The following is a 24,844-nucleotide window of genomic DNA, read 5'->3' on the forward strand; positions in this document are numbered from 1 at the left end:
AGTGATATCCAGAGCGCAGGTGTGCTTCGTAATAAGAGTTCATTTTCTGTAACCTTGAGGGGAGGGGTAACATTTTTTCCCATAACTACTGCCAAAAGCACAACGATGAATACTGTAGTAGTCTATGCATCTTATGTATGTATTTTATAGGCTTCATATAGGTAAATATGACCATGGTTTATAATATTTATATCATATTTCCAGGGGCGTTTCCAAGATTTGAAGACATTGGATGCTTAGCCCAAAGCCAGAGGTGTATGGGGGAATCCTCCCCCGGAGAAGAACAATTTAATTTCAGCAGCTACGTGCATTAATCTGGTGTACTTTGAGATGAACATTGAGAGATTTGAGCACTAAGAATTTTGGAAAGAAAAATATAAAATAACATTCATTATTAATGTGGATGAACAATGCCTTTAAAATAGGACTTGAAGAAAGACTTGCAGGGGGGTATGTTTCCCAAGTACAGGGGGTTTGAAAATGTTAACTATAACAATTCATTTCTCCAAGGTACCCCACCTTGAATACAAAAAACCACTAAAGGGGGTTGAGGCTGACACTTGTTGCTGACACTTGTCATCATGCAATACATAGGCAAGATATTTTACGTTTAAGGGCTAATGAGAGTCCCCTTACCATCTCTTCCTAGCTGCTTATGCACACTACTAAAATTAATTCATAATTAAGGTAACAGACATTTCAATATAGTCTATTCTCACTTTTATAACTGACAATCAACATAGAACATAACACATGAATGCCGACAAAAATGAATAGCCTCTTGTAATTTATTTTTAAAGACAAGTAGGTGTCACGACTTCGGCCGAAGTCTGTCCCTCTCCTTGTTCAGGCGGTGTTCGGCTGTCGACGTCACCGATCTTCTAACCATCACTGATCCACTTCTCATTTTCCATTGGTTTTGTCTTGTCTTCCTTCACACCTGGTTCCAATCCTATCAATTACATGTGGTGTATTTAACCCTCTGTTTCCCATCATGTCCTTGTCGGAGATTGTTTGTTTGTATGTTCGTGTATTATGTATTGGTCCGCGACGGGTTCTTGTACCCACTTTTATTTATGTTGTATTTTTGGTTTTGGAGTTTATTAAAGTTTATTAAACGACTCCATTTATACCAAGTCCGATTCTCCTGTGCCTGACTTCCCTGCCACCGACACACACATTGTTACAGTAGGTATATTTGATTTCAAATACGTACAGTGGCTTGTAAAAGTATTCACCCCCCTTGCCATGTTTCCTATTTTGTTGCCTTACAACCTGGAATTAAAATATGTTTTTGGGGGGTTTGTATCATTTGTTTTACTCAACATGCCTACCACTTTGAAGAGGCAAAACTACTCCAGCTCCTTCAAGTTGGATGGGTTCCTGCTGGTGTACAGCAATCTTTATTAAGCCATACCACAGATTCTCAATTTGATTGAGGTCTGGGCTTCGACTAGGCCATTCCAAGACATTTAAATGTTTCCCCTCAAACTACTCGAGTGTTGTTTTAGCAGTATGCTTAGGGTCATTATCCTGCTGGAAGGTGAACCTCTGTCCCAGGCTAAAATCTCTGGAAGATTGAAACAGGTTTCCCTCAAGAATTTCCCAGTGTTTAGCGCCATCCATCATTCCTTAAATTCTGACCAGTTTCCCAGTCCCTGCCGATGAAAAACATCCCCACAGCATGATGCTGCCACCACCATGCTTCACTGTGGGGATGGTGTTCTCGGGGTATTGGAAGTGTTGGGTTTGCGCCAGACATAGCATGTTCCTTGATGGCCAAAAAGCTCAATTTTAGTCTCATCTGATCAGAGTACCTTCTTCCATATATTTGGGGAGTCTCCCACATGTCTTTTGGCGAACACTAAATGTGTTTGCTTATTTTTTTCTTTAAGCAATGGCTTTTGTTCTGGCCACTCTTCCATAAAGCCCAGCTCTGTGGAGTGTACGGCTTAAAGTGGTCCTATGGACAGATACTCCAATCTCCGCTGTGGAGCTTTGCAGCTCCTTCAGGGTTATCTTTGGTCTCTTTGTTGCCTCTAGGATTTAATGCCCTCATTGCCTGGTCCGTGAATTTTGGTGGGCGGCCCTCTCTTGGCAGGTTTGTTGTGGTGCCATATTCTTTACATTTTTTAATCATGGATTTAATGGTGCTCCGTGGGATGTTCAAAGTTTTGGATATTTTTTTATAACCCAACCCTAATCTGTACTTCTCCACAACTCCACAACTCCCTGACTTGTTTGGTGTGCTCCTTGGTTTTCATGGTGCCGCTTGTTTGGTGGTGCCTCTTGCTTAGTGGTGTTGCTCTGGGGCCTTTCAGAACAGGTGTATATTTACTGAGATCATGTGACACTTAAATAAAGTCTACCCGTGTGCAATCTAACTAATTATGTGACTTCTGAAGGTACTTGGTTGCACCAGATCTTATTTAGGGGCTTCCAAGCAAAAGGTGTGAACACATATGCATGCACCACTTTTCAGTTTATATTTTTTGAATTTTTCTTTGAAACAAGGTATTTTTACCATTTCACTTCACCAATTTGGACTATTTTGTGTATGTCCATTTTAGGAAATTCAATTAAAAATCCATTTAAATGACAGGTTGTAATGCAACAAAATAGGAAAAACGCCAAGGGGGATGAATACTTCTGCAAGGCACTGTAGTTCCACCAGCAAAATTGGGATGAAGTGGAATAATAAAAAAGGACGAGAAATAACAGTAACCCAGCCTACTGTTCTTGCCAACAAGCACACGAATTATTATATATATATACAGTGCCTTCTAAAGGTATTCGTACCCATTGATTTATTCCACATTTTGTTGTGTTACAGCCTGAATAAAAAAGGTATTAAATATATTTTCTCACCCATCTACACACAATACCCCATACCGACAAAGTGAAAATATGTTTTTAGACATTTTTACAAATGTATTGAACATGAAATACAGAATGATCTAATTTACATAAGTATTCAAACCCATGATTTCGATACCTGTATTGTGCAACATTTGCCATTATTATTTTCATAAAACTCAGTCATATTGGTTGTTGATCATTGCTACACAACCATTTCCAGGTCTTACCATAGATTTTCAAGTAGATTTTAGTCAAACTGTAACTTGACCACTCAGGAAAATTCACTGTCTTCTTGGTAAGCAACTCCAGTGTAGCTGTTTCAAGTTATTGTCATGCTGAAAGGTGAATTCATCTCCCAGTGTCTGGTGGAAAGCAGACTGAACCTGATTTTCCTCTAGGATTTTGCCTTTGCTTAGCTCCATCCCGTTTCTCTTTTATCCTGAAAAACGTCCCAGTCTTTAATGATTACAAGCCTACCCCTAACATGATGCAGTCACCACTATGCTTGAAAATATGGAGAGTGGTACTCAGAAATATGTTGCGTTGGATTTGCCCAAACACAACACTTTGTATTCAGGATAAAAAGTTAATTGCTTTGCCAAATTTGTTGCAGTATTACTTTAGTGCTTCTTTGCATACAGGATGCATGTTTTGGAATATGTTTTATTCTGTACAGGCTTCCTTCTTTTCCCTCTGTCAGTTAGGTTAGTATTGTGGAGTAACTGCAATGTAGTTGATCCATCCTCATTTTCTCCTATCACAGCCATGTTTTAAAGTCACCATTGACCTCATGGTGAAATCCCTGAGCGTTTTCCCTCCTCCCCAGCAACTGAGTTTGGAAGGACGCCTGTATCTTTGGAGTGACTGGGTGTATTGACACACCATCCAAATTGTAATTAATAATTTCACCATGCTCAAAAGGATAATCAATGTCTTCTTTTTATGTTTACCGATCTACTAATAGGTGTCCTTTGTCGAGACATTGGAAAACCTCCCTCGTCTATGTGGTTGAATCTGTGTTTGAAATTCATTGCTCAATTGAGGGACCTTACAGTGTGTACAGAGATGAGGAAGACATTCAAAATCATGTTAAACACTATTATTGCACACATAGTGAGTCCATGCAAATTAACCACATTTTTACTCCTGAAATTATTTAGGCTTGCCATAAAAGGGGATGAATACTTCTTGACTCATGACATTTCAGCTTTTAATTCATTTGTAAACATTTCGAAAAACAATTACACTTTCACATTATGGGGTATTGTATGCAGGCCACAATCCATTTTATATTCAGGCTTTAACACAACAAAATGTGAAAAAAGTCAAGGGGTGTGAATAATGTGTGTGTGTGTATATATACAGTTGAAGTCGGAAGTTAACGTACACCTTAGCAAAATACATTCAAACTCAGTTTTTCACAATTCCAATTGAATCCAAGTAAAAATTCCTTGTCTTAGGATCACCACTTTATTTTAATGTAAAATGTCAGAATAATAGTGGAGAGAATGATTTATTTCAGCTTTTATTTCTTCATCACATTCCCAGTGGGTCAGAAGTTTACATACACTCAATAAGTACTTGGTATAATAATTTTCCTCCCTCATGAAGCCATCTATTTTGTGAAGTGCACCAGTCCCTCCTGCAGCAAAGCACCCCCACAACATGATGCTGCCACCATCGTGCGTCATGGTTGGGATGGTGTTCTTTGGCTTGCAAGACTCCCCCTTTTTCCTCCAAACATAAAGATGGTCATTATGGCCAAACAGTTCTATTTTTGTTTCATCAGACCAGAGGACAGTTCTCCAAAAAGTACGATCTTTGTCTCCATGTGCAGTTTTAAATCGTAGTCTGTTTCTGGTGTCCTTTGACAGGTCTTTGGTCTTGGCCATAGTGGAGTTTGGAGTGTGACTGTTTGAGGTTGGGGACAGGTGTCTTTTATACTGATAACAAGTTCAAACAGGTGCCATTAATACAGGTAATGAGTGGAGGACAGAGGAGCCTCTTAAAGAAGAAGTTACAGGTCTGTGAGAGCCAGAAATCTTGCTTGTTTGTAGGTGACCAAACTTATTTTCCACCATAATTTGCAAATCAATTCATAAAAAATCCTACAATGTGATTTTCTGGATTTCTTTTTCTCATTTTGTCTGTCATAGTTGAAGTGTACCTATGATGAAAATTACAGGCCTCTCTCATCTTTTTAAGAGGGAGAACTTGCACAAGTGGTGTCTGACTAAATACTTTTTTGCCCCAGTGTATATATATACAGTGCCAGTCAAAACTTTGGACACATATACTCATTCATGGATTTTTTTTTTTTTACTGCTATAGAATAATAGTGAAGACATCAAAACTATGAAATAACACATATGGAATAATGTAGTAACCAAAAAAAAAAAAGTGTTAAAATCCAAATATAATTTATATTCTTCAAAGTAGCCACCCTTTGCATTGATGACAGCTTTGCACACTCTTGGCATTCTCTCAACCAGCTTCATGAGGAATGCTTTTCCAACAGTCTTGTTGGAGTTCCCACATATGATGAGCACTTGTTGGCTGCTTTTCCTTCACTCTGCGGGCCAACTCATCCCATACCATCTCAATTGTGTTGAGGTCGGGTGATTGTGGAGGCCAGGTCATCTGATGCAGCACTCCATCACTCTCCTTCTTGGTAAAATAGCCCTTACACAGCCTGGGTGTGTGTTGGATCATTGTCCTGTTGAAAAACAAATGATAGTCCCACTAAGCATAAATCAGATGGCATATTGCTGCAGAATGTTGTGGTAGCCATGCTGGTTAAGTGTGCCTTGAATTCTAAATAAATAACCAACAGCTTCACCAGCAAAGCGCCATCACACCTCCTCCTCAATGCTTCATGGTGGGGACCACACATGCGGAGATCATCCGTTCACCTACTCTGCATCTCACAAAGTTGGAACCAAAATGATCAAATTTGGACTCCAAACCAAAGGACACATTTCCACCGGTCTGATGTCCATTGCTCGTGTTTCTTGGCCCAAGCAAGTCTCTTCTTCTTTTGGTGTCCTTTAGTATTAGTTTCTTTGCAGCAATTTGACCATGAAGGCCTGATTCATGGAGTCTTCTCTGAACAGTTGTTGAGATGTGTCTGTTACTTTAACTTTGTGAAGAATTTACTTGGGCTGCCATTTCTGAGGCTGGTAACTCTAATAAACATATCCTCTGCAGCAGAGGTAACTCTGGGTCTTCCTTTCCTGTGGCGGTCCTCATGACACCCGATGAACTCTGTATGTGGTTCCCACCGTAAAGCAGTATTCAGACCTCTTGACTTTTTCCAAATTTTGTTGTTACAGCCTTATTCTAAAATAGATTTCTTTAAAATCCTCAGCAATCTACACACAATACCCCATAATGACAAAGCGTGAACAGGTTTTTAGATTTTTTTTGCAAATGTATTCATAATTAAAAAACAATACCTTATTTACATAAGTATTCTGACCCTTTGCTATGAGACTGGAAATTGAGCTCAGGTGCATCCTGTTTCCATTAAATCATCCTTGAGAAGATCAATTGATTGGACATGATTTGGAAAGGTACACACCTGTCTATATAAAAAGGTCCCACAGTTGACAGTGCATGTCAGAGCAAAAACCAAACCATGATGTCGAAGGAATTGTCCGTAGAGCTCAGAGACCAGATTGTGTCCAGGCACAGATCTGGGAAAGGGTACCAAGAAATGTCTGCAGCATTGAAGGTCCCTAAAAACACAGTGGCTTCCATCATTCTTAAATGGAAGAAGTTTAGAATCACCAAGACTCTTCCTAGAGCTGGCCGCCCGGCCAAACTGAGCAATCGGCGGAGAAGGACCTTGGTCAGAGAGGTGACTAAGAACCCATTGGAGCTCTGTCAGAGTGACCAGAGTTCCTCTGTGGAGATGGGAGAACCTTCCAGAAGGACAACCATCTCTGCAGCACTCCACCAATCAAACCTTTATGGTAGAGTGGCCCGACGGAAGCCACTCCTCAGTAAAAGGCACATGACAGCCTGTTTGAAGTTTTCCAAAGGCACCTAAAGGACTCTCAGACCATGAGAAACAAGATTATCTGGTCTGATGAAACCAAGATTAAACTCTTTGGCCTGCAAGCCAAGCGTCTGGAGGAAACATGGCACACTCCCTATGGTGAAGCATGGTGGTGGCAGCATCATGCTGTGGGGATATTTTTCAGTGGCAGGGACTGGGAGACTAGTCAGGGAAAGATTAACGGAGCAAAGTACAGAGAGATCCTCCAGAGTGCTCAGTCTGGGGCGAATGTTCACCTTCCAGCAGGACAATGACCCTTAGCACACCGTCAAGACAACACAGGAGTGGCTTCGGGACAAGTCTCAATGTCCTTGAGTTGCCCAGCCAGAGCCCGGACTTGAATCCGATTATCATCTCTGGAGAAACCTGAAAATAGCTGAGCAGTGACACTCCGCATCCAACCTGACAGAGCTTGAGAGGATCTGCAGAGAAGAATGGGAGAAACTCCCCAAATACAGGTGTGCCAAGCTTGTAGCGTCATACCCAAGAAGACTCAAGGCTGTAATCGCTGCCAAAGGTGCTTCAGTAAAGTACTGAGTAAAGGGTCTGAATACTTATGTAAATGTCATACTTCAAATATGCAAACATTTCTAAAAACCTGTTTTTGCTTTGTCATTATGGGGTAGTGTGTGTAGATTGATAAAGGGAAAAAACAATTTAATACATTTTAGAATAAGGCTGTTACGTAACAAAATGTGGAAAAGGTCAGGGGGTCTGAATACTTTCCGAATGCACTGTATATACACACACATATACAGTAGCTCTGGTGAAATGTTTTGAATGGTTTAGGTTCGAGACACAGTTTTTAGTAAAGTAATGGTATGAGTCAAATCTATGCTCAGTTTTTCCCCATGGCATAGTGTCTACACTTGACTTCTGCTATCGGAGTACGACGATTGCATTGAAAAGACTGTTCGAGATGCACAAAAGTCGCTTTGTGGTCTGATTGTGCTCAGATCTGGCTGACCACCTCAGGTGGTGGTCATGGAAGATTCCTGGATGCAATAAGGCTACCGAAAGCGCATCCAGTGGGCGACGTAGTCAGCACTCCTCCCACAAGTCTCCAGAAAACTTGTGTTTTGGGACCTAGAGGCACTTTTTCATTATAATGTTGGAGAAAATATGTTCCTAACTTGTGAGGAACGTGTTTGGTGGCCTCATAAAATGCTAGCTAGTATTTAGAAATGAGTTATGCTAACCCGTTTGCAATGCCTTAAGCATTGCTTGCTAGCTACAGAGGTTAGCTGGCTTGTTAGCTACAGTAGAGCTACTGTCATCAGACATGGGGTTATCATGTTTTGCCTGTTCCACTACTTGTAGAATGTATACTGGCATTTGAATGTAGCACGGGAAAAGGGAATCTGGATACACAGTAGACATTTATACTGAACAAAAATATAAAACAACTTCAATGATTTCACAGAGTCAGAGTTAGTTAGTTAAGGAAATCATTCAATTGAAATTAATTCAGTTGGACCTAATCTATGGATTTCACATGACTGGGCAGGACGCAGCCATGGGTGGGCCTGGGACGGCATAGACTCACCCACTTGGGAGCCAGGCCCAGCCACTCAGAATTATTTTTCCCCCACAAAGGGCTTTATTACAGACAGAATTACTCCAGTTTCATCAGCTGTCCGAGTGGCTGGTCTCAAATGATAGCGGAGATGAAGAAGCCGGATGTGGAGGTCCTTGGCTGGCGTGGTTACACATGGTCTGCGGTTGTGAGGTCTGTCAGGCGGATGGATTATCTTGGCAAAGGAGAAAAGCTCACTAACAGGGATGTAAACAAATTTGTGCACATAATTTGAGAGATAAGCTTTTTGAGCGTATGGAACATTTCTGGGATCTTTTATTTCAGCTCATGAAACATGAGGCCAACACTTTACATGTTGCATTTATATTTTTGTTCAGTGTAAATGCAGGTGTATATAGAAGCATCACACTTAGACACAGCCTAATGGGACCTCAGACAAACCAGGTTTCCATCTGCCACGGTATCTGTTAAAGATGTCTACGATGAGTATGGCGTGTCTCCTCTAATTCCCAGGAAGCTAAGATTCAAACTCCCATTACAGCTCTGCGACAGTTATGTCAAAATACAGACTTCATCTAAGTGACAATCAACTGAAAAAAAAATGCCTTAATTTTTCATATTAGATCATTTTTCCTACTGACAAAGAAACCACAAATAATTAGGTACATTTATTATCTGATTTTATTGAGAATATGCCATTTCAAGCATTAAATTATTCTGTGTAGTTTCTGGAATGGAAAAGTCTATGACTGTATTGGTCAATATTTGTATGAAGACGAGGATCATTTTATAAATAACAAGAAAGGAAATATATAATAAATCAGAAAAACAGTTCCAGTGATGTATGAAAACAATGGTACTAAATGTGGCACAATGGGCTGAATAGTAGACAGCACAGACCATCTCTCTCCCATTATGACAAAACTAAGGGAAAAACACTTTGGTCAAAGGTCAAATAGGGACTAGCAAGTCCTAATGGCGCCGTCTTGATTGTAAATCTGCAGTAATCACTTAGATGTTGGCACAGCCTTCCAGGTTTACTCCCCTTTATATATTAATTGTTCATTTCCCGAATCCTCTTTTCACCATTTCCTTGCTTATGACCCTTGCAATTGAATCACAAATGGAGGGTGACCATTGCATTGTGGGGGAAAAGAGTGATACAGCCAAAAAAAAAGAAAAAAAAAGGTAATCTGGACAGATTTCCGCTCTAATACGCTGACATTCTTTTCCCTCAAACATGAAAACCATTTTCCATATAAACATACTCATTCTCTTTACATATACACATTACATGGTGGTGTAAGAACCAGAGAAATGTACAAGTATTTACACATTTTACAAAGTCACAATTTCCCATTGGGTGCTCTTGATAGCTCAATATCCCCAATAACACCAGAGGTTACATAACCACATATCATACCAGTAACTGATGTGAGAAAAGACGAACAAAAAGGAAGTAGAAAATTATTTCACCAAATGGAAATCATAACACAGTAGCACTAGTTACTGGCTAAATGACAATATTCATATGCAATGTCAATTTCATGTTTTAGGTAAGAGAAGGCTTGTTTCATGATTTACAGAATGCAATCAAATAGGCATGGTCTTTACAGTTTTCAAGTGTTCATGTGTTGAACCCAAGTTCTGGAATTTCACCCGTAAGTTTTTTACCAGACTACCCTCAGTATTTTTGCCTGAAGTCAGTGGAGACCCTTTGGCACAGTACTGGTAGTCGAGGCTTTTCAAGATTTTGAGTTGGCCCTTTCCTTTAGCGCCTTCCTCCTCTACTCTCTCCTTCCCTCCAGTCTCCACAGGCCTTGCGCCAGGAACCCTCTCCACTATAATGACCTTGTTCTCGTTGGGCAGGGTTGTCTGACCAGCCACACAACAGCTCCTCGTGGGCACCTGGAGGTTTTGCAGTTCATGTAGAGGCAGTGTTCCCAGCATGTGATCCAAAGAGTTCCACCTGCACAGCGGGGGCTGGGGCTTAGCCTTCCCCACAGAGCCCACACCCCGGTGGGCCATGGATGACGTAGTCTCAAGGGAGTCTGTTAGGGCACTGTTCATTTCTGTGGAGCCGTTGCAGCTGGATGAATAGCCAGCGGGGCTCCATGAGGTGCTGCACCCCTCAGTGCAACTCTCCATCCTCTCTGGGACGGAGTAGCTACGGCTGACAGGTGAGGCATGGGAGGAACCCGGGTCCAGCCTGGGGTCAGTATATTTAGAGCGCAGCTCTTGGACATGTGGCCAGTGGAAAATCTCTGTCTGCACTGGGCTCGGAGGACCGTTGGGGCAAGGGGACGTGACCCGTGAGCTGGCCCCAGAACTGAGGCTTGGGGCTGGGCTTGGGGTCCTCAGCTCATGCACAACCCCTTGCTCATAGGAGTTTAGTGACAGCATCAGGTTAGCTCTACCTGCATACACAGAAAGACAGGGCAGAGCAGTTTTATCATTTCAGTTTTACAGATTAGAACATCACATCAAACCATAACTGATCAGCAAAAAAAACACAAAAAAACAAAGCTTACCCCAGTCTCTCTTTTGGACCTTCTCCTCGTAGACAGCTGGCAGGTTCTTGGGGGTAAGGTGTTTCTCAACTTCCCTGTTCCTCTGCCTCACCACAGGCCTACTGTTCTTGATGCGCTGGCTGTACTGGCGGGCCAGCTGGAACACCTTGTTCTTCATCTTCTCCATGTCCTGCAGGATCAGGTCCTCATCTACCTCTGAACACAGACTGATTATCCTGGGGATGGGAGCGCTACTGACCCCGCCTCTCTCCCAGGACTTGGGAATCTTATTCTGGCAGGACTCATGCTCTGAGAAGGGGTCTGGGGTGATTATGACAGGCAATGGGACTGGGGATTCCTTTGAGACACTGCCCATGTCTGACTCCTCCAGGATCCTCATGGGCTCGATGTACTCAGCTTCAGGGCTATCTCTGCTGGTTCCCCCCTTCCGGGATAGATGTGATCTGGGATGGAAAATTTCCTCTGTACTATTGGAACCCTTGGGTTCCTCAAGGGTCCCATTGACATCCATCTCTTGCCACACTTGGACCATGTCCGAGGAGGGTCTGAAGAACTCTTCCTCATCTCCAACAGGAGCATCATTGACACTCTGGGACCTGGGCTTTGGGTCTGCAGCTCTCTGTGGCTCCAGCACAGGGGTATTATTAGTCCTCTGCTCCTTTTCTATGCCAGGAAGGTCGAAAGCTGACCAAAAGGTGGGCCGGATGTTCGGGGAGCTCCTCCGGTGCCCTGGAACAACCTGGTCCTGGGGTTTGCCGTTAAGCTGCCGGCTCAGGTGTCTGACCAGGCCTGCAGGGATATAGGACAGGCTCTCCCTGCGTGTGATACTGAAGCTGGCGTCCTGGTGCTCAGCATGTTCGTAGTACCTCCTGATCTTGTGGATGAGTATCCGGTCTTGCTTGGAGAGAGTGAACTGGCGTTCCACCTCCATGAGGTGGTCTGGTCTAGGGTCAGGCGTTGAGGTGTTGGCCTCCAGGAGCAGTGGGGGTTCTGGGGTGGAGTTGACCAGGGTCTGGGCCTTCTCCTGGAGCATGGTGCTCAGACAGGGGTTGCTGCTGCTCCTGCTGCCCGGCTGAGGTGAGGGGCAGCCCAGGGAACGCAGCTCCTCTGAGACCACCAGGCTGCCTCTCCGGGACAGGCTGCTGACAAAATGCTCAGCAATTACACTGGCCTGGTCCAACACAGAGACAGTTAGAATTCTGCTGGGCTCAGTCCGCACCGCCCCATCCTCCAACTCTGAACACTCTCCATTGGTCGCTGATGAGGAGTTAATCTCATCCTGTTGGTGGGCAGAGCAGTCACTCTCCTTCTCTTCTCCTTCTTTGTACCTTTCCTCTTTCCTCTTCTCAAGCTCCGGTGTCTGAGATGTCTCAAGCTGTCTGGGAAGCAGGGTGGGCAAGGCATCAGGCTCTGTGTATAGGGGTGGGTTCTCGTCACTCTTTTCCATCACCACTACCTTAGGAGCACTGCTTTGAGGAAGCACCTCCTTCACATACACCTGGATAAGGAGGACAGAGTCTACATTAACATCAGGATGGTTAAGGCAATATGTATATGATAAGCCATCGGGTGCTGATGTTAAAATCCGAAGTCATTATCTGACATTTGACAAATGATCAGGCTAATCTGTTACAGCAGCCACGACTTCTGATAGTAGCACATAGTCGAATATTCTGTAAAAGGAAAGGACAGTATAATGGATAGTGGGACATTTTGATTCCATTTTTAGCTTTACAACTAATTCCTCAGATACAATTGCCACGGGCCATGCCATACACCCCTGCTGAACTCAGCATTAAAATGTAGCAATTTCAAAAATGTTGAAAACACCAATTTCACTCATGTGCAGTTATAACAGACTAATTTCCAACCGCCGTCTGGCTGTGATGGGGAGTGTGTGTGTGTGTGTGTGTAGTGGAATGCAGCAGGGAACTGCGAGAAGGAGATAAGGGAGGGATGAAAATAACTTGTCACACTCGGCTTGGAACCAGCCGTCCCACAGAGCACCCAGGAGACGCAGGTTCTATCAAAAATATTCCCCAATATCAAAATGTTGCATTTCTCACCGTGAGAGATGACAGGCGGCAACAGCATGAAGGAGGGGACGTTCTCATTTACAGTACATAAATACACAACCCCCTAGAGCTGGGATGATAAACCGAAAATTACCGACACTGCCTTCTTACCGAAGCATTTTATTTAGGGTCTGCGACACAATGTACCTGCAATTTTTTGGTTCTAAAACCAAACTTTGCACAACAGTAAAAACATATGCATTATATTGATTCCTGCTATGACAGTATCTGCCTGTCCCTGTTTCATTAGCTGTCAGCTGATGTGTGAGCAAACCACCCCATCTCCCCACTGTGCGCACAGAGGGAGAGATACAGTCTAAGCACAAGCATCTGACTGTTGCCCAAAATGTAATTGTGCTACATTACTGTTGTTCTAGTTATAGAGAGGAGGAGGAGTCACAGGTTTCTGTGAGTATACAATTTAATTCAATGAGTTCATGGCACTACTTTACAATCGGAGTAGGCTAGTCTATGTAGTATGGTTTTGATGTGCCTGTGGAGCGGAGTGCGCCATTTGCTTGAATAGGCCTACATCAAGTAGCCTTGACCTAGCACTGGAAAGGTTTTGTAGGGCAATGGCCTACATTTACTGATAGGTTAATCGATTAGCCTACATAGCTAGATATGATCTTATTGCTAGATAGCCAAGTGTTTTGAGTTTCCACTTCCCCAAGTGGTGAACAATATGCCAGTAGGCCTATGCACGAAGATGGTCGGCACATTAATCTCTAAAGAGCCAAACAGTATTCAGATCAATCTTTATCCTATTTTGACAGGTTGCACATACAAAATATCATACATTCCCTGGATCTGTTAGATCAAATGGCTCACCAGTGCACTACATTCAGTGGGTCCTGCAGCACCCTCAGCACCCCTACTTCCCGCAGCTATGCCCGCTGGTTGTAGGCTATTAAGATGCCAAGAGGACTTATCTGAACGGAACAGTGCTCATCTTTTGGGCCAACTACCAGTCTTCCTTGCTGGATATTTTCAAAATTCCCATCCCCCTCAAAATATTAAATCATTTTCTGAAAGCATTGCCTGAGATATATAGAAGAACCAAAAACATGAATCTGTTCAGAAGAATCTCTTGAAGCTTAGTCTCTCGTGACTGATTTGGTTCTGGGTGCAGAGACCACCTCAACTTTGACCCAGCCAGTCCAAAATCTCCATACCTGGTCAGTGAAGGCCTCCACTGTAGCCATTTCACTGATCTCCTGGGCTGATGTATCCATCCTCACCCTCATTGGTCTCTTCTCATCTACAAGCTCACAGTGTTCTTCATCCTGGGACAGCAGAACACAATATGAAGGGGACTGCAGCACATTTAGGTTGAACACCGTGCCTTACACAGGGGTACCATGGCCAAAAACCATACATTGGAGTATCACATTGCTATATACTCTGGTTCCAGACAGTCACAATACTGATTAGTATTGGGTTGTAAAGCACCTGTGTGACAGTACATACATTATATAGACAGCTGACATTCATATTAGAGATATTCAAAGTTCAGGCCATTTTAATACCATTAGAGCAATTAACCTTTAAAAACCTCCTCTGTGGTTTCAGAAAAAATCAAGAGAGAAACCTTTTAACTAATGTGATTGCCAAAGACCAAAGCACCCATTATCCTGACTCCCCGATTTGACAGGCAAATTCACCTTTGAAGTCATACATCAGCTCTGTGGATCCATTGACTCAATGCAAATGCAACCGCCAACTACGCACAAGGCTAATTGCTAACCTCTAAATTAGTCATTTCTACAATGTTGATTTTGGGTCTAACTCCCCGCAACATAAGAGAAAAACATGGTAGTATGCGTGTTAATCCTTCACTTAACACCCACCTCAAATTCAGAACATACGAAGCCTTTTAATGACTGGAACACAGAAAATCTATATTTATAAAGTACATAATACCATCACCTTTCCCCAACATTAAATGAAGACGTGATTCATCATAAATCTGTGACCAGATCTTCATGCTACTGATTGTTGTTACCATTCCTGGAAGGTTAAGTCCATGCTGTTATTATTGTGTGAGTTTGAAAACCAGAAGCATTCCATGAGTATGGCAAATGGTAGCTGGGTGTTAGTGAATTACATCAAGGTCGAGGTAAACAGAGAAAGATTGAGATTGTTGAAGCAAGCCAATGAAATGGCAGAGGAAATACGAAACCCATTGGTGGCAGTGAGCCTCACCGTTGTGAACCGAGCGGAAAGCAAAGCCCTGGCCCTATAGTGCCAGCAGGAGATGGCTGCCAGCATAGAGCTGGCAAAGTCGGCTACCTGGTCGTCCTCCATCAGAATATCATCCATGTCCATCTCCCCCTTCTCCTCCTCCTGCTCAGTGCCCCCCTGGAGGGGCGGGGACCCTGGCCTAGGGTCCTCACCATCACTGGGACATAGCTCCTCCTGGTCCTCCTGTACACTAGGCCTCTCAGCCTTGGGCTTGCCTAGACTGGAGCCCAGCATACTGACACTAGCAGAGGGTTGCAGGGAACGCCTGTCCCCCAGCAGAGCACCTTCACTGTCCGCATGCTGTAGCGTGAAGTCACAGAGTTGAGTTGTTACTGCGAGGCTAGCATAGACGTGTTGTGTTTTGAATGCAATGTTTTGAAAATGATGGCATCACTGTGACTGCTCTAGTATAGTGTGAGATATGAAGGCACAATGTGTCCAAGTCAGCATGCTGTCTATTCCACGCTGTGAACACATTACATCACTGAAAACCCTGAGACAGAAACCTTCAACTACCACAGTTTAGCCCAATAGGGCTTAGAGAAGCAGTTCCTCTCTTTTGGCTAATTTCTCTCTGAATGGAAATTGTTTGACCCTGCTGAGTCAGGGTCAAACAACATTATCTCACTAGACACATTGAACAGAGTCAACTGATTTCTCTTTCTGCACAGAGGAGAAGAAAAAAAACATGGCAGGGAAAATTGTACTTTCATCATTGGGAAGCTTACCTTCAGAATGGCTGCAAGTCAGGAGTAGATAATGAAGAGGAGACAAATTTAAAAAGGAGAATGTCAACAATATTGCCAATACAACAAACTCCATTTATATAACATACTGTAATAATATCTGAGCAAGTTAATTGGATAAACTGAATGAGAAATGCCTCCTTTCAGAGACTCAGAAATGATGCAATTCACAAGGACAGTCCTCTCTGACCGAGGAGGATAAAGAACAAGAAAATAACTTCATTAGGTTTGTAGCTAAATTGATTTGAGAGGGCGTAAAGACTCCAAAGAGACAAGACAGAGGTACTTAGTTTAGTCCTTTCATTACTGGATAATTAAAATGCATGAGAGCAGGCCGAGCAACAGATCTAAAGCCAGGACTGAATTTGACTATTGAAAAGAGCTTGAGCATGACAAAGCCTTTCAGTAATATGGCCCATAATTGACATCATTATGTGTGAGCTAGGGCAGAGGGGTGTGTGGGGGTGAGAGAGTGGAGTGGAGTGGCTGGCCTTTTGATCTGGCTGTCCAGGGGTCATCTAGGGCAGAATGAAAGTATGGGGGGGAACACAGAGACTTGGTACGAGCGATAGAGAACCTGAATCATAGCAGCAGTGGCTCCAGTGTAATGAGCAGCTGTCTGTCTGGTCTCCATGTTCATTTAACGTTCAAGTCTCATCATGATAATGAACGACAAAGACCTCTAACAGGCTGTTTAAAATAATTATTATGAATAACAATTGTTGCCTTTAATACCTTTGGTTGTCCTCACAATCTGTTTCGCTGGTTCTAAAGAAAAAAAGATATGGTCGAAGCATAGTGAAGATATGTGGCAAATATACTGTACTCTCAGACAGATATCACACAAGCAATGAGCTTTTAAGACAAAACCAAACGTCTAACCAAGGAGTCTCTTGAAAATATATATATTTTTAAATCTCAAAATCGTAGGACTGTGGGTAAGTAACTAATCGAGACTGATGAGATGGCTTTAGTGTTGTTTTCATAAAACAAAAACATTGCTTTAGTATGTGCAGGGGGAGGGGAACTATCTTACCTGATCTCCTGCGTCCGTGCCGTCCTTCTGCAGGGAAGTCTTCAGCCTGGCAGGATACAGCGTTCTTCAGCCTCTCTGGGCTGTAACGGTACCTCCCTGATCCTGGGTCTGCACACAGCATCACTACTACTCACTCACTACCAAGCCAGTCAAAGCAATCATTCTCTACTCATCTACAGGGGACACAACAGTTAATAATTGTTCCAAAAGGTTTACAAAGAAGCTAATATATTTCCAGTAAATGAATTGATGTTCTTGCACTCAATGACGGCATTTTATGTTGCTTTGGTAACAGCCGCAGCCAGAGATATGGTTAGTGCCTTTACCTTATATTAATAGCAACCGTATTCATTTATCTGGAATACTCACTGAGAGAATCATTTTCCAGGATGGCCTCTTTTGCCTGTAAGACAGAAATCAAAAGAAAGCATTAGTAATAAGTTGATGTTAATGGATGGCGCAAGACTGTAGGATACTTGAAGGAAGTGGATTTGAATCCCTGCTGTTAGGTTTACCTTCTGTGGGACGATGGTGTGGTGGTTCTCAAGAATCAGCCTCTTGATATGATGAGCCCAGAGGCGCTTCTCCTCTACAGTCTTGGCCTGAAACAGACACTTGTCAATCATAGTGAGCTCTTGGAGAACTATTACAAGAGAGGACAGGCGTATGATGTAGTGGTAGAGCCAAACTCACCTGCACAGTGTGAGGCTGCTTGGGATGCTTGAAGTGGATCACACTGAAGTGCAGGGGGTCCTTGGCACTGTCAAGCAGCATCAGAGTTGAGCACTGAAACCAAACACATACAGAAACATTACACAAACGTTAAACCAACCTGACAAAGCAAGCCCATGCCATTCGGGTTAGACTGGTCAACTGTGCCTGCTCCGTACCGAGATGTGGGTCTTGTAGACGTAGTGCTCTCCTCTCTTCTTGGTGATGAGGAGCATCTTGTCGAAGAGGAACAGCATCCTGGTATTCTTAGCACGTTGTACCTGGAAAGTTCCCTCCAGGACCAGCTCTCCAAATGTAGTGAGGTCAGGGCCCTTCCAGTTGATCAGGAGAGACTGGATCTCCTGCGCACACACACACACACCGCTCATATATGAGTGTATCTAGGTCTCCTAAACACTGGTTGGGTACACTACACTGGCAAAACTGTACATGAAAGCATGCACAAGGGGTGCAAAGTCAGCATAGAGAACAGTTTTTTTTGTTGTAACATTAAAAAACACAGTTAGGCAAGGGAAACCATGGGCAGCAAACTAGCCATCCAATTAAAAGCAGGAATTAAAACAAAACGCAGCAGACAAGGTGACCCTGTAGAACCTGGTGATTCTGTTATCCCGAGGGGCCTGGTGTTTAGGAGTTAAAACATCATTGATTTATTGGGTCCCTACAAGACCAATTTCTTTCTAAAGATTTAGTCTTTAGACCATGTTTTAAGGTTGGTGGTGGAAGTTAGAGGTTTATTGCTTTATTGGAACAAATACTTTGCAATGAACTCAAAATGTGAATGTCCTCTCTCCATACACAGAGTACATTAAACTCAGCCAGGGAGTTACTGTGGGACAGCAACCTGGAACAGTTTAGGAGGCTGGGTGACAAACATAATGCCTTATCAACAAGAACTCCAGCAACACAGTGAAACAGCATACACTTCATTATCTGATATAAAAACCTAGAGAAACATAGCCACCAGAAAATGACCTCAATTAGATGTCATTGCTGCACTACACAATGATGCAGGTACAGTATATCATAATAGTGGAAAGGGGTGGGTCAAATTCCCTTCACCCCACCCTGAGTAGCCATACTGACCTGCAGCCTGACAGAGTGCTCGTGTTTCCTCTTCATGTCATTGATGTACCAGGCCACCCCAGTCATGGTGTCGATGGCCTCCTGCACCACCTCATAGCCCTCCTCATCAGGGTCAAAGTGCTTGGCGATGTCCTTTCAGCGAGAGAAAGAGAGAGCAAACAACCACAGCATGAAGAGTCAAGACCTCTGGAGTGGGGTTGATTGTGTTGTTGCAATATGCAATACAAAGCTTTGCCATCTTCTTGCTAGGTTAAAAGTTAAAATGCAATTTTTTTTGCCCTCCTGTCAAAAGGACCCCACAATCAACCTGCAATCGCACAAGGACAATTCTATATAGTTTTCTTGGACCATCTCTACCCGTAGTAAAGGTAGTAGGTAGTGAGGACCAGTGTACCTGCAGAAGCAGGTGGTATTTGAGGATCCTCTGGACAGGTTTGAGCAGGTAGGAGCCCAGGGGGAGAGAACGCTTGAGAGAGGCCTGGCGATCGCTGAAGAATTCGGCCAGGGTCTTACTCCTCATGCAGTCTGTCAGTGCACCCACAGAGCTAGAAAAAAAAACAAGCCAATGGATCGTACAAATGACTATTATTTTTATTTAAACAGAAAATTTAAACAGAAAACCATCAATTATTCCTTCTACTTACTTGGGATAGTTTGTGCAGTACTGCGTGTAGATCTCAAAATCATCACTCTATAAAATAACAAAATGGAGGAAGACCCCAAAATCAGATCAATAACACTAGCTTGTCCAGCTTCCTGATGATAGGTTCAAGTCAGTCTGTCTGTGAGTGGCCTCCACTTACCTTATCTACAAAGCATCTGGCCACAGCCACAGGGTCATTTTCACACATGTCCAGAGACTGCAGCAGCTCACTGTGGAGGAAGACCGACATACAGACATGCACAGCATCAACTATACAGACATATGAGGTCTTGTCAGAGACAGCAAGAAGAGGAATTCAGTGTAAACTACAGATAACGGCCAAAATATTGGAAACAATAAATGAAGGAAACAAAGTATATTGAAAGCAGCTGCTCCACACAGGTGTAGTTTCTGAGTTAAACAATGAACAACCCATCATGGTAGCCCCTAGGATGATAATGCCTCCATCCACAGGGCACGAGTGGTCACTGAATGATTTGATGAGCCTGCAAACGAGGTAAACCATATGCCATGGCAGTCTCAGTCACCAGATCTCAACCCAATTGAACATTTATGGGAGATTGTGGAGCGGCGCCTGAGACCCCATTTTCCACCACCATCAACAAAACACCAAATGATGGAATTTCTCCTGGAAGAATGGTGTCGCATCCCTCCAATAGAGTTCCAGACACTTGTAGAATCTATGCCAATGTGCACTGAAGCTGCTCTGGCCAACGCCCTATTAAGACACTTTATGTTGGTGTTTCCTCTATTTTGGCAGTTACCTGTACATTCAGGTACTATGTCAGGTAACATGTTTATGTTTTGCCTGTGGCGATACCCAACTGAATAGAATATGCATGGCTGAATGTGTTTGTTCTGGTTAACCTCATTCTGTCCATAGACCCCAGAGAGTCAGGTTTCCCACACCAGAGTGGACACAAGGAGAGAGGGGTCACCACTGCAAAACATAAAGGAGTACAAAACCAACATCACCACAAAAAGGTGTTCTACGTGGTCACTAACCACATGCCCAATCAAAGAAAATCTAACAGCATTCAGCTGCATGGGCTGAACCAAATAATAAAGGAAAAACATACCAATGTGTCAATGTGCTCAGAGCACAATGAAACGCCTTTGTGCTCAGAGCACAATGAAACGCCTTTGTGCTCAGAGCACAATGAAACGCCTTTGTGCTCAGAGCACAATGAAACGCCTTTGTGCTCAGAGCACAATGAAACGCCTTTGTGCTCAGAGCACAATGAAACGCCTTTGTGCTCAGAGCACAATGAAACGCCTTTGTGCTCAGAGCACAATGAAACGCCTTTGTGCTCAGAGCACAATGAAACGCCTTTGTGCTCAGAGCACAATGAAACGCCTTTGTGCTCAGAGCACAATGAAACGCCTTTGTGCTCAGAGCACAATGAAACGCCTTTGTGCTCAGAGCACAATGAAACGCCTTTGTGCTCAGAGCACAATGAAACGCCTTTGTGCTCAGAGCACAATGAAACGCCTTTGTGCTCAGAGCACAATGAAACGCCTTTGTGCTCAGAGCACAATGAAACGCCTTTGTGCTCAGAGCACAATGAAACGCCTTTGTGCTCAGAGCACAATGAAACGCCTTTGTGCTCAGAGCACAATGAAACGCCTTTGTGCTCAGAGCACAATGAAATGCCTTTGTGCTCAGAGCACAATGAAATGCCTTTGTGCTCAGAGCACAATGAAATGCCTTTGTGCTCAGAGCACAATGAAATGCCTTTGTGCTCAGAGCACAATGAAATGCCTTTGTGCTCAGAGCACAATGAAATGCCTTTGTGCTCAGAGCACAATGAAATGCCTTTGTGCTCAGAGCACAATGAAATGCCTTTGTGCTCAGAGCACAATGAAATGCCTTTGTGCTCAGAGCACAATGAAATGCCTTTGTGCTCAGAGCACAATGAAATGCCTTTGTGCTCAGAGCACAATGAAATGCCTTTGTGCTCAGAGCACAATGAAATGCCTTTGTGCTCAGAGCACAATGAAATGCCTTTGTGCTCAGAGCACAATGAAATGCCTTTGTGCTCAGAGCACAATGAAATGCCTTTGTGCTCAGAGTACAATGAAATGCCTTTGTGCTCAGAGTACAATGAAATGCCTTTGTGCTCAGAGTACAATGAAATGCCTTTGTGCTTTTTTGTTTGAGGATTATTTTTGCCTAAAGATCATGTTCATTAAAATGTTCCAAGATATTCTTTCATCAAGCCATTATGTGGCTTCTAGTAGCAGGGGAAGATGGTCTGTTTCAGGGGTACAAGCAGAGTAGTGTGGTGACCTGACCCGGAAACGGGTGCAGTGTGTCACTGTGGGTCAGAGCAGTACTGTAGTGGGAACTTTAAATCACAACATGACCCAGAGACAGTCACTAGTTAGTCACACACATCTCTAAACTGAATGATGAGTCTAGGACCGTCTGAAAACCCTGTGTATGACAATGAACTGTCTGCATGAGACCGTCAGTCTCCAATACAATACAGATAACAGAATGCCATTCCATGTCTAAGCAGAGGTTCGTACAGTTTCTGCTTGAATGAATCTGTCCTCAATCACCTTGGGAGAGTGCATCAGTGTTGCACATGTTTTCAAGCCAGTGCTGTAGAAGTACGCTTGCCTCTTGCGCATCAGTAATTTGCTCCCCCTGGGCACTTCCTGCTAATTGGCACGACTCAGTCACAGCGTTTAGCTGAGATGATGCGTAGTGTGCAGTGTCTCGATCAGACAACATCCTAATAATCCATTCTAACAGACACACTTCATTTACTTTCTAAAGGCCTGTAAACACATTGTATATTGATTCTGTAGGAGAGTCAGGGGGACGTATATATGAAACTCCCCTTGCTGTAGATGAAACAACAAACACTAATCAAAACCTCTATTTTAGAAGTCTACGCTGGTAGAAATTGCATTAGAAAAGGCATCAGATCCTTTTTTTCACCATTTGGTTTCTATGGCATTAGACTATGATTGAGGAGCATGTGGGGAGGAACCTGACAGAGCATAGGGATGTTTGTGGTTCTTCTCTTTTGGCATGAGGCTTAGTGAGCATATGCCGACACGATACGTTTACATAGGATCATCCGAACAACAACATATGTTGTCTATCGGGTGCACAGAGTGGGTGGTGGTCCTGATAGCATCTGCAGCAGAGTGGACACATACAGCCATAATGTCATTTGTCTAATGCGTAACTGATCCCAATCTGCTGTGTTCTGGGCCAATCTGTGTGTTTGGTGTTGGTTAGCCATATTTTCCTCTATCGGTCTAAATCTGTTTTGAGGTCAAACTCTCCAACACAGCCATAAAACAGAGCTCTTGCCAGGAAACCTTTGAATCCATCTCTGTCAAAACAGCATTCCACTGAAATGGCAATGTCTTCCCAATGTATGCTTCAAGTTGAGTGTAATGAGTGTTAAACATGTACCAAGTTGTTTTTGTGTAGACGGTCTTTAAAAAGAAACGCATACATGCAGTTACAGTTCATTTGCCTTGTCATTTTGGGAGAACACGGGGCGTTGACAGGTGTCTGAGGCTTACCTGTTAAACAAATAGATGTCCTCTATATTCCCAAACAAGGAGGAAACCTGGTCTGGTTGAATGGGAAGGTTGTCCATGTCTATGATGTGAGCCAGGTAATCCTAAATAAACAAGACTATGGTTATACTGCAGGTTCTATTTTCCCTATGAAAAAACAAATATCCTGTGTGTGTGTGTGTGTGTATATTTTCAGTCTAAACTGCAATTTCAAATGATTTCCAGTAGAGGGAGCTTGTGCATAGAGAAAATTTTACATGCGCCTGTGCTGTTGGCTCGTGGTGGATTCTGGTTCAATGTTTCAGTTTACTGCACATCCTGTTTGCACTTTTTATGACCAGGCTAAAAAAGACCACATAGGATGATGCCCATCTGCTGTCCATTAAAACAACACTGTATGACTCAGGATCAATGTGTTCAAATCCAAGTGGTTCTGTTGTAATGTTTCAATGGTCCTTTTAAGGATTTATTCCTTGTTACTGGAGGGTAGTTTGACCCTCTGGCAGTAGTTCTGTAAGTCCATCAGACCAGCACACAGTGTTCTCCTCCCATGGCCCCTCTCCCATCTGGTGGCAGGACTACTCAAATTTAATATAACTGAAACAGAGGCACATTAGTCAGAGTAGATGCTAGGAATGGCTGATGCTTCCCCTCTCACCCAGTAACACACTGGTGTTCCTTATAGAAACGCACCAAATACAGACAACTACATAACTCAACTGTCTTGCAAGCAGACACGCACTCACAGAAGAAAAATCAAAACAGTGTTAGACTGTTCTTATACGCAAACACACGTGCACACACAGAACCCGAGCCCCGTCAGTGCAGTGTGAAGTAGTCATCCCTTCTCACCACACACTGAACTAAACCATTTCATAGTGGAAGCATTCCCGTCCAGTGACAGCAATGCCAACTGTCTTTCAGCAGGGCGTCTCACAGTCCCAGTCTTGAGCACCACTAACATCAGCCACACCGAGGCCCCCTACTGACCACACACAGCCTGCGAACATATGTACAGCCTGCTGTCAGAACAACGTTAGGTCTAGGCTTGTGAGTATGGTTTGGTGACCCATAAAAGGGTAGTGCACCCTAAGGGGAGGGGAACAGCCATTTAGAGTGACATCTGGGAAGTCATAAGTGGCACATGTAATGAAATAGAGATGACCTAGTGAAAATTGACGAGAGAAAGACTATGGAAGCTAGCAGTACTCCAAACAGAGAGATTTTGACCCTCAGCATATCTGTTGAGGTGGAAGTGAAGGTGCGATTCCACCTGTGTCACACAGCTGTTCTAAGAGCTGAGATAAGGAGGTTTCTGCTTTCCCCAGATGTGGCACACAGTAGGTGGTGTGGAGAAGCATGTTCCTAGACAGTGTCTGCTCTCCGCCAGATAAACTAACAGCTTCCCGGGTGTAGTGTCGACATCATAAGCGGCAGTAGCAGGACAAACAGATGCATCAAATATGTCACTGAAATGCCAAGCTTCACATTCTGGAAAAGGAGATTCTGGAACTGAAACCTGCACGACAAGATGCCACTGCAGAGCAAGTCATTGAAATGCTGAATTTAGATTTGGGATTGTTCAAAGAGTTCACCACAACATTATGTGGGGAAAAAAACAGTTGCTACCCTGCTATGTTTCTTCAGTTGGCATTGTGATGGCTGTGTTTTTGTTGGCTGTCGCCTGTATGAGGCCGGAAAGCTCCGTATCCTAGTTTAGGTTGCAAT

General features: G+C 43.4%; 1 protein-coding gene across 4 annotated transcripts in view; it reads right to left on the bottom strand.

Moving 5' to 3' along the window:
* Positions 1-9,119: 9,119 nt before the first annotated feature.
* LOC109903994 (pleckstrin homology domain-containing family G member 3) overlaps positions 9,120-24,844 on the bottom strand; it is a 48,532-nt gene continuing 32,807 nt past the window's right edge. For 2 of the 4 annotated variants that reach the window (XM_020501042.2, XM_031788226.1), the window contains 16 exons: positions 23,120-23,220; positions 19,710-19,779; positions 19,551-19,597; positions 19,301-19,451; positions 18,907-19,038; positions 17,979-18,161; positions 17,782-17,874; positions 17,604-17,690; positions 17,458-17,491; positions 17,089-17,211; positions 16,788-16,820; positions 16,035-16,045; positions 15,268-15,606; positions 14,238-14,348; positions 10,988-12,485; positions 9,120-10,873 (listed from right to left, as the gene is read on the bottom strand). In XM_020501042.2, coding sequence (XP_020356631.1) covers positions 10,050-10,873; positions 10,988-12,485; positions 14,238-14,348; positions 15,268-15,606; positions 16,035-16,045; positions 16,788-16,820; positions 17,089-17,211; positions 17,458-17,491; positions 17,604-17,690; positions 17,782-17,874; positions 17,979-18,161; positions 18,907-19,038; positions 19,301-19,451; positions 19,551-19,597; positions 19,710-19,779; positions 23,120-23,220 — 3,837 coding nt within the window. In that variant the 3' untranslated portion in view covers positions 9,120-10,049. The remainder of the gene's footprint in view (positions 10,874-10,987; positions 12,486-14,237; positions 14,349-15,267; positions 15,607-16,034; positions 16,046-16,787; positions 16,821-17,088; positions 17,212-17,457; positions 17,492-17,603; positions 17,691-17,781; positions 17,875-17,978; positions 18,162-18,906; positions 19,039-19,300; positions 19,452-19,550; positions 19,598-19,709; positions 19,780-23,119; positions 23,221-24,844) is intronic. The other 2 variants (XM_020501043.2, XM_020501044.2) reach the window with 2 other exon arrangements.

The sequence above is a fragment of the Oncorhynchus kisutch genome, linkage group LG14 (genome assembly GCF_002021735.2).
Source record: "Oncorhynchus kisutch isolate 150728-3 linkage group LG14, Okis_V2, whole genome shotgun sequence".
Taxonomy (NCBI): Eukaryota; Metazoa; Chordata; class Actinopteri; order Salmoniformes; family Salmonidae; genus Oncorhynchus; species Oncorhynchus kisutch.